This window comes from Indicator indicator, chromosome 7 (assembly GCF_027791375.1).
Source record: "Indicator indicator isolate 239-I01 chromosome 7, UM_Iind_1.1, whole genome shotgun sequence".
NCBI classification, from domain to species: domain Eukaryota; kingdom Metazoa; phylum Chordata; class Aves; order Piciformes; family Indicatoridae; genus Indicator; species Indicator indicator.
The window spans coordinates 13408283-13418285 of record NC_072016.1 but is presented as its reverse complement, the minus strand read 5'-3'; the positions used below and the strand labels follow the sequence as shown (position 1 = coordinate 13418285).

General features: G+C 37.5%; 1 protein-coding gene across 2 annotated transcripts in view; it reads right to left on the bottom strand.

Annotated features, from left to right (window-relative positions):
• Nucleotides 1-1856: 1856 nt before the first annotated feature.
• The window catches only part of LOC128967977 (adhesion G protein-coupled receptor A3-like), a 257561-nt gene continuing 249414 nt past the window's right edge, over nt 1857-10003 (bottom strand). For both annotated transcript variants that reach the window (XM_054382291.1, XM_054382292.1), the window contains 2 exons: nt 6302-6397; nt 1857-3078 (listed from right to left, as the gene is read on the bottom strand). In XM_054382291.1, the coding sequence (XP_054238266.1) occupies nt 1857-3078; nt 6302-6397 (1318 nt within the window). The remainder of the gene's footprint in view (nt 3079-6301; nt 6398-10003) is intronic.

Genomic DNA, 10003 nt, shown 5'->3' with positions numbered 1-10003 from the left:
TTATAATAATCGTCTTTATGTACAATATTAGGAAATGCATTCCTACATATTAAAAAAAATTAGAGACTGATAAACTGCTAACAACAGAAAACCAACGAGCTAAGGTCTGTGAAGATTTCTGCAATGTATACACAGAGAATTGCAGACTGATGACCCCTCAAGGTAATTTTCTATTTCCTCTCTGCTGCAATGTAGCAACTACATAAGCTTGTGTTAAGACATGACAGCAAACTTTCTTTATATGGTTATACAGAATTGTGCTTTTTCTGTTATTTATGGATGCACTGCTCACTTTCCACTGCAGATATTTTTCTCACAACTGTATGCTCCTGTTCACTTTCTGAAATCCATTATTGTACTGACCCTTCCTATTTGGAAAAAAAAAAAAAAAAAGCAGTTTTATTTCATATAGGGGTAATTATGATGCATTTCTGTACTGTGACTTGATGCTTTGTGTCCAGATGTTCATGGAAACATGAAAAAATTTCTTGCCAAGAGCCTTATTATTAGAGAGTGGAACTGACCCTGGAATGCCCTACAATTCAGCAGAAATCATGAACACAAAGAACTTCTCTGAAGGTCAAATTTGCATTAAAGGGTGAAGACAATTTGCTAGGGGAGGAAATGGCTTTTCAGAAAGCGAGTGGTGAAATTAATAGCTGAAGTCTAAGAAGCTATGTTTTGGAAAATGATTGAGTTTTCTCTTTCCTGACAACTCTGGACTACATTGATCATGAAACTAAACAGACAGTATCATATATACAGCGTCTCTGAATTAGAATAAGCCACTTTAAGAAAATAACTGTAGTCCTCAAAGAGTTAATGACAAAACTGCTCTACCTTAACAGATGTGGAAAGGTTATGTGGTGAAACAGCTTACAGAGTTGTTCAAAAGGCATACTTTACAAGGAAGTGTAAAACTTGTTGAGACAGTTGCTATTACACCGCACAGTGCCACATACGATGAGTAGTGCATGCTCTGTAAAGACATTAGAGTGGACCCTTATCAAAGCTATCATATAACCTTATACAAAGGATTGTGCCACTTAAACTAGTGCAGTGATTTTTTTTCCTGTAGATTTATAATGCTCTAGATTAATACCAATAGGGTTTTTCACAGCCTTGTACAACACTTTTTTTTTTGTTCTTTTTTTTTTTTTTAACACATATAACACTAGAAAACAGCAAATGGTATATCCTGACATATGTCATGCAAAATACAACCGATACAGCACCATAGATGTAACAGAGACATTACCTAGCACTTCTCTCCAACAAGAAAAAGGACAGAACAGAGACTGTACATTACACAATTTTACAGGCTGTATGCTACAGAAGATTTTTAGAGGCAGTATCGCTTTTGTAGATCTAAAAAGCTGTAAGTTTATAAAATCCAGTTTACCATTTCCACCATAGTCACTCCCAATTAAAATCCATGGCACATTAACAACATTTTGCTACAAAAATAAATAAGTAAAAGTTTAAGATGCTGATATGTTTTTAAAAAGTGCCTGATGCTACTGCAGAATAAAAGTGAAAGCAATGAATAAAAACAATGCGTTTCTAAAGAAATGTTCTGTGTAACAAAAGGATATTGCCTCTCATATTCAATTATCTAGACTTAATTTTCTAATTATCTTTCAGAATAATTTTATAACTTTCTCTTAAAAATAACTTCATTTTAAAACTGTCACTATCTCTCTCTTTTATACTCTTATTAAGAAAATGGAAATAAAGATGGAAAAGCTGTACAATTTACTGATGAGCTCCACAAATATGTTATCTTACTTCATTTGGAATAAAAACGAAGCTAACGATGGTTTAAGGGGGAAAACCACATTAGGATGGCCCAGGAACTACACAGTAGTTTCATTTTTCCACGGGCCAGTTTTGATATTTCCTGTACTATCTGAGCTGTAGATCATGGCTTCATGCACATTTCCCTTGAGAATTCCATTGTGATTCGTCGTATTAAATGGCAATGACTGTGTCCGTGAGTGCATTTCAAAGTGAGCAGGATGGTGCACAGTGTCACTCTCTGGCATTTTAGCACAGCTATATATTACAGTACTTGCGTCGCTACTTTCGGGCTGGTTGACAGTAGGATATGGATCACTTTTTGAGCAGCAGGCCCGTCTGTGACCTGACTGGCTATCATGTGTACTGTGGGGACTGTCTGTATGTGAGCTGTGGATGCTGCCGTCGATACTGGAAGGAATGTGATAGGCGTATTCTCTTTCACCTGCAGACCTATGCCGACTGAAATAACGTGGCTTAGTTCTGCTTTTCAGACATCTATGAATGTGCATATTGGGTCTGAAGGTTCCCTCGCTGTGGACGTGAATGTGAGCTTCATCGTCGAGCAGCTGATCACAGTGCATTTTTGCACAACATGGTGTCACAGGCGAAAGGCAGTTAACGTGATTTTGAACTGCTTGTAGGTTAGTAAGTTTGCAGTGGCTAGCTGCTGGATGATTAAACACAGCTGATTTGTTGGGACACGGTGACTCCTGAAGACAAGGTGCATGAACTTGAGTGTCACCATTGACATTAACCTTTGGGCGCACATTAACTTGGACAGAATAGGTGTTTCTTCTAGATGGGCAACAGGACCACCAGCAATGCCACACATCATCTCGTTTTGCACAGTGATGGATCAGGATGAAAAGCCCCAAGGTCACACAGAAGGCTCCGTAAAGACAGCTAAATATCATATCCAAGAAATGACCTTGTGATACTGCAAGCGCTCCAAAGGTCCAAGTGGCAGTAAACAGGAACAAAGTGAATGCTGCAGCCCGAAGCTGAGCCTTAAATGAATGCTCATTTTCCAATAAGGAGGAAGAAATCATGGAGCAAGTTGGCTGGGGAACTGACACAGAGTCTGTAATATGACTGTGGCCTACCTCAGTACTTGGTATTCTCTGTGGATCTTCTGTCTTTTCCTTTAACTCATACTTGCGCTCAGGATGGCGTTTCAGCTGCACGTACGTGCACAGAAAGTAAACACAGGTGACTAGCACAATGAATGCCACTGGCCCATAAAAAGCACCGAGACTAGGCTCCCATGCCATCCAGCAACTGAAAAAAAAAACAAAAAAAGAGTGTCAAGAATGTTTTATAGCCCACATTAGATGTGATGGACAACTGACTCATGTGAACCTGGGCCTTCTGACTAAGCTGCATGGCCCAACAGTGTCGCAGAAGTTTGGGTACATTCATTGTGGAGAAAGGGAGTGTGTCTTTAACATCAATTAAGCTGAGGCATCACTTTCATATTTTTAATAGAATAAAATGTCTAGTGTAATTTACAGGATATTAAAGCTGAAAATTTCCAAGAAATGTAGGTCAGTTTAGAATCTAGAATTGCAGTGAAGTATAAGACCATTTTATGTCAACGCTTTGTTCTGCTATTAAAAATGTCAGCGCTAATACTTTGATTAAAAAGCAAACGAGGCATAGTTTATACAATCTGTGTGAGCAATAGAAATGTACAGATTTCAAGAGTTTCTATTAATGAACTGTGATCCAAACTCTTAAGCCTGAAGATTGTTCTTACAGTTGATTTTTTTTGTTGTTGCCAGAGGACAGCCTGAATAACAAGAGAGGCTGAAAAAAGACTTCCAGTGTAACAGTCACTACGTTCTGCAGTGAGCAGCCCCAAAAGATAAATGCCGTTTCTGAATTCTGCACTGTTTCCGAGATTCCTGGGAGTTAATTTACATCAATTTGAATGTCCTCAGAAAAATTAATGGTCTCTTTGTGCTACACTGGTAGCCTAATGCTCTTGTAGCATGGATCATTATTTGCTAGGCTTTAAATGATATAACCATAACTGTTTTAGAGCAGCTTTAAGTAGTTCACAGGCTAGTACGAGCTGAACAAGCCTCAGTCAGCTGCATAATTTAGTAGCAGTCTAACAGGACTGTCCTGAGGATGAATGATCTAATCAAATAAACATGGGTGAAGAAAACACTTCTGGCTAATGAAATCCTAGATGGAAACTGGGAGAACTTTGGTCAGGGGGAGAAGGAGAACTTGCCTAGTTCTCAATCTTCTCTATGATCTGATTTTAGCCACAGTTACAGACAGGGAACTGAGCTGGCTGCATAAGGTAGTACAGCTGTTACTAGGTTCTTATATTCTAAATATTGCATGGATTTCTGGAAAAAGGAACGAGTTATCTATTGGACTAGAACAAGAAATAATGTGATTAAGCTGCAGCAATAAAGACTTAAACTAGATTTTTCAAAAAAGTTTCCTAGCTGTTAGAACAATTAGGACAATAAGCTGTTGGAATACACTGTGGTCTACCTATTATCAGAGCATTTAAAGGACCTCAAATAACTGTCAAGAATGATTTAGATATAGCTAATTTCCTACTGGATCAGAAAGACAGACCAGGTTACCTGTCATGCTCCATTCCAGCTCTAGAAGTGACACTGTATGACACTTCATACTCATTTAGGTGTGTGTGATTGCTTGTAGTCCCTCCAATAAAGCGAGGAACCTTCTGATACCACATTCTTGTCAAGCCAGGAGTCATCTACAATTTACTATAAAAAGTGCAGAATGTTTTCTTCTTCAAGGTTGAGAACCTCTCAGCTAAAAGGAGGCAGTCCCACTGGGTACTTATCACAAGAAACTGCAGAGTAACTAGTTTAAATTTTAAAAATCTGAACCTTAAACAAAAAACATACCCACTCTAAAGAGTATGTATTTTGCTGTCAGACATGGGCATGAAAAGATTCCCTGAGAGATAGCTGTGAATAGACAGGTAAGCTACCACCTATAAAATTGGATAAGCAGAGAGGACAAAGACACATGAATACTTGAAGTACATTTGAATGCTGCATATTTGATGTGAAGTGGAAAATGGAATGCTCCCCAGTGGAACAGTCTCTAGGGATGCTCTTATTTCAATTGAAATCTCATTGTGGATCACTTAAAAACCAGTTCAGTTTAAAAAAAAAAAAAAGTTCCAAGTTTGTGCATCTTCATTTACTGTACTAATAGCATTAAAAATTAATAAGGCAGATAACTCAGAATGCTGTTGTTGAATTAGAAGCTGTCTTTTAATTCAGTCTTATAACCATGCCTTGTTCGTGCCCTTTTTTTCTGTACTGACTCTGCTACCAGGTATTGATTGGCTATGATTAACAAGATTAAGGAAGCATAACCTCTGTAACTGTGCCAAAATGAAAAATGTCTCACATTTGTGCACATAAATGAGTCTTTTAATATACCACTGATTATAAGTGATTGTTTAATTGGGTAAGTTTGAATAAATATATGAATATGAGTTGGGCCCAAGGCAGAGCAAACAGTTAGCCATGGTGTGCGTTAATCTAATATCAGAATTTAAATTTCAATTACCTGTAAATATGCCTTTAAGGAGCCAAATAGCTCACTTACAAATCATTCGCCTTTGTTTCCACTTTTCTTACCCAGAATGTAACTAGTTTCAAATATATTAGAGTGGATGCTCAAAGCAGTAATTAAGAGTGATGTCCTCCAGAGTACTAGTGCTGGCAGAGTGCTAATATATCCATTGCCATGCCGATCATTTACACAGGATGTATTTAATGGTGCAGTCTGACTCATTTTCTGCTACTCTTTTTATGGAAAGGCTTACTCTACTTTCTTGATAGCTCATGTTTCATGCCAAGAATTAATCACAATGTGATGCCTAGACAGCTTGTGAAGGTATACTGAACACTAATACACTAGTACACCAGAGGGCCGTGTCAAGATCACAAGACATTGTGGCTGGAACAGCAGATGGTGAAAATCCAAAATAATTTGATTTGGTAGAGGAGGGGAAGGAGAGGTTTTTACTTCTCCCTTTTTTCCCCTCCACATAATTATAAGTAAATTACTTTAAATAAGTCACCTGAAAGGTACCAGTTCATGGTAGATAATGAATTCAGAGAATCACAGAATGTGATTATATTTAATTAATCAGTAGTTCCACTGCTATCCATTAGGTATTTTTAATATTCTTTCACTTATTTGGATGTAAATGAAGAGTAGTTCTGTAAATGAGGAGTAGTTCTGTAAATGAGTAGTTCTGTAAATGAAAAGTGATTCTATTGGCTGTATCAATTGAATCAAATTGATAGAAGTGAAGCAGCAAAGCCCAGATTAAGACATGATTCTTCCATAGCTATTATTTAACAGAATTTCCTAATAAATGTCATCCCCAATAGCTTGCTGGTAGCATTTATGAAGTCAGTTATATTTATTGACATAAGAAAAAGAGTATGTTTTCCTCAAAAGTTTTATGACAATAGTTTATACTTACTATGGTGCATTGCCTTCAATCCCGTAATTATTGATATTGGTTGCTGCTGTAATCCCACATATAATAAAAGGAACTCCGCCACTAATCAGGTAAAATCTGTTGAGAGATAACAACTGATAATTTGCCTGATTTGTAGTCTAATACTGTTTTTTAAAATAATTGTAACTTCTTGAAGTATCTTGAGTCTACAATACTGCTGAATCATTAAATGTCCATAAACCCAGAAAAGCAAAGGATGAAGTACTGTGACAATAAACACTATACTTTATGAACAGCAGAAAGCTTAATATTTAATATTTATACTCCTAACAGTCTTAACAAGCTCTTGACTTACATCTTTAGTAAATGTAGTTACTACTGCAGTCATATGAAGAACAACACTTGGTCTAATGAAAGAACCTACTTTCCAGATAACTTTATTCCACTCACCTAGATACTTATATTTAATAATATTAAATATGTAACCATTAAAAATTAAAAGATATTCAGGGAAAGCAGCTGTATTCACTTTAACTTGAAAATATTCCCAGGGAAATTCAATGAAATCACAAGAACGTTTTCCTAACTCCTAGATGACAAAGGAAATGGAGTTCAGCTAGGCAAAGACAAAAAGGGGCAGTCCACACATTCTGTTTTTTCTTTGGCACAAAGGAGCAATCTGAAGAAATCAGGAGCATTAAATGTCCCTTCACATATACCACACTTTTCTTCACTCACTCAATTCACAGCCTTGCAAATGTATTAAAATGTGATGCCCTCTAGGACTTCAGCAAGATCTCATAAATATCCAAGAAGGTTGTTAATCTTTCTGTAAAGACTTGTATTCAAAGAGAGAAAGCTTCACATCCCTTTAACCAGTTAAATGGCACTGAACTACTTGGAAGCAGCAGTCATAGCCCTGTATGATCATTAGGCTACACTGAAGTCCCAGGGGATGTCTCACTGAAGCTGGCATCCTGCATTCCTGTGTCCAAATTCAGCTAAATAAACCATCATCACCTTTTCCATCTATATAAGCAAACCACAAAATTATGAATGGAGCACAGCACTTTCACTGCTGTGGTCTCTGAGGTGCAGAACACTGGCCCCTGGGCATATGAGGCTACAGCTGGAAGGAATGCTGCTCAGGAACATGTTCCATCAAACATGTTCAAAAAGGAACATGTTCCACCAAATCTAGAAGCTCAGCTGGTTCTCTGAACATCCTGACTCATTTCCTGGTTTAACCAATCATTTTCTGTCAGTAAACAAAGTTAGCTTGTTTTCATGCCACTCCTCTGGTGCAGAGAACACTTCCTAATCACTATTATGTTGTTAATCAGGTCTAAGTGGAAGGTGTGAGACATATTCTGACCACAATTTGGCCATTAGTTTTCTCTAATGTGTTATAAATATCAGGAAATCTCACAGTCATTGCAAGGCAGGACATTTATAGAAATAGAGTTATAGCAAGATTAAATAAATCATTGCAGCATTTAAATCAAATCCAGAATTAGTGCTATAATGTCTTAACCTCATTTCCCCATCTCTTTCCAAAGCAGAATTAGAGGCTAGGCCTCAGAAAATTTCATGTTAACATTCAGAGCCAATCTTTGTCCTGGTGGTTTGAGCTGTGAACAGTGCAGAGAAAATCATCCTCCACATTCATCAAAATACCCTTCAAGATTTTTAAACTTTATAACTTCAAAGTAATGAAGTATAAATTTTTTCTTCAAACTTGGCTTATTCTGTAGAGCTCAACAAATTCCAATGAACAAGCTGCCTCCATACAAAATCCATTCATTCACTGCAGTTTAATGAGTGTACATATTTTTCAGCTTAAGCATGTTGAATAAGAAGGCTTAATAGCTTATTATTATTTTTAACAAAGACATGTTCAATGACATTTTTGAAATTCAGGAAATGACTAGGGTAAGCAATGAGGCATAGAAAAATGAATCCCAGTTTATCTAAGAAATAGTAAGGGGCAGAAAAATAGAACCAAGTATAGGAAACTGTACTTCAAACTCCTCTGAAGTGATTACCCCATAGAATTTACCTACAATGCAAGCTGCAATTTCATTTTTTGCAGTGCTGACACTTTTTACAGATTGGATACATACATTTAAATTGTATCTTTATCTAAAGTCTCAGACAAGCCAGTATTTGGGTGTTAGATAATCTGCGTCACATCTCACACTTTCAGTAGGCTGCTGAACACAGCAGTAGCATCAGATGTTCTGGAACCACTTAGCTCTACACTGCTTCAGATGTATGGCAAAATCTAGCCAAATTCCTGTCCTGGCTCATTCCTAAGAGAAAGAAAATACATCCTAGAAATAACACAATGTGAAGCCAACTGGTTTCAGTGTACCTGAGTTCCACTGTACTGATAACCTGCACAGCACAATGCTTGCCCTGTCTCACTAGAAAAAAAAAAAAGAAGAAAAGGGAGGAAGGAAGGGAGGGAGGGAAGGAAGGAAGGGAGGGAGGGAAGGAAGGAAGGGAGGGAGGGAAGGGAGGGAAGGGAGGGAAGGGAGGGAAGGAAGGGAAGGAAGGACAGCTTATACAAATGATTCTTCATTTGTGGATTTGGAGTTCTTGAAAAAAGTCTGCCAAATAGAAGAAAGTCAGCAAGAAAGGAATGGGATTGAAATAGAACGAACAGAAAATAAAACCAAAGAAATGGAAGTTAAATTGTAAGAGCAGGAGTGCATACTCTTGCCCATTTGTCTGAGCTCATGAGTGCCTTAAAGAGTATATGAAGCAGAAAAGATCACACTGGGAAGTGAGAAACATTGCTGAAGATCCATATACATGTTAGTTGTGAGGAAGTACTCCTAAATTAAGAAATTTAGACCAGTCTTTCCAAACATTAGTTTCTATGCAATCATTAGTTTTTATCAATTTCTTCTTCTTCACCAGATGAGATGATTAGGACAAATAATTCTGAAGAACAAGCTGAAGTAGAACTGATAGGGCATGAATAAAAAGTGAAGAAAATGTAGATAACAGTAATATTTTATTCTTTTAGAAAACCTTTTATCTAAGAGAATCAAAATGCTTTATAAGATTAATTCATTTAGCTTTACAGCTCCCCGTGTGGTCGATAAACATTATTATCCCTATTGTACAGATGAGAAAAGAAGCAAGGAGAGATTAAGTGTTCAAGGTCACATAAAAAATCTGTTTCAGAATGAGTCTTCTTAATTCCCATCCAATGTTTAAATGCAAGGCACCTCTCCATTACTGTAAATGAAAAGACTGGACAAATCATGGCATTCAAGAGTTTGTGAGTTCAAGCAGGAGATAGAAGAATATATCCATATCTGAAAGATCTCCTGCTTGGGGTGGTTCCCTCCCAGTACTCACTAAGCCTTGACAATGATCTGTTCCTCTCTTACAAAGCCTGACTTTGGAGGAGAAGCCCACATGCTCTATTGTGCAAGCCTAACATCCACTATTACTTTGTATAGCACTGCCTGGGTGCCCAGATTGTCCAGACCAGTTACAGTGATCTGAGCTTAAGGGATGTAACTGGAGAAACACCGGGTTCTGCTGGTTTTGCTGCTGCAGCCAATTTCTGGTATCTTTCAGCCACACAACAGTAAAAGTAGGAGGCAATGCTCCTGTTCAGTAAGGCTCTTTCACAACAACACAACAGAGAAGGATGAACCTTGTAGGCTGAGCAAATACCTGCTTTTCAACCATCTTATTTCCCTC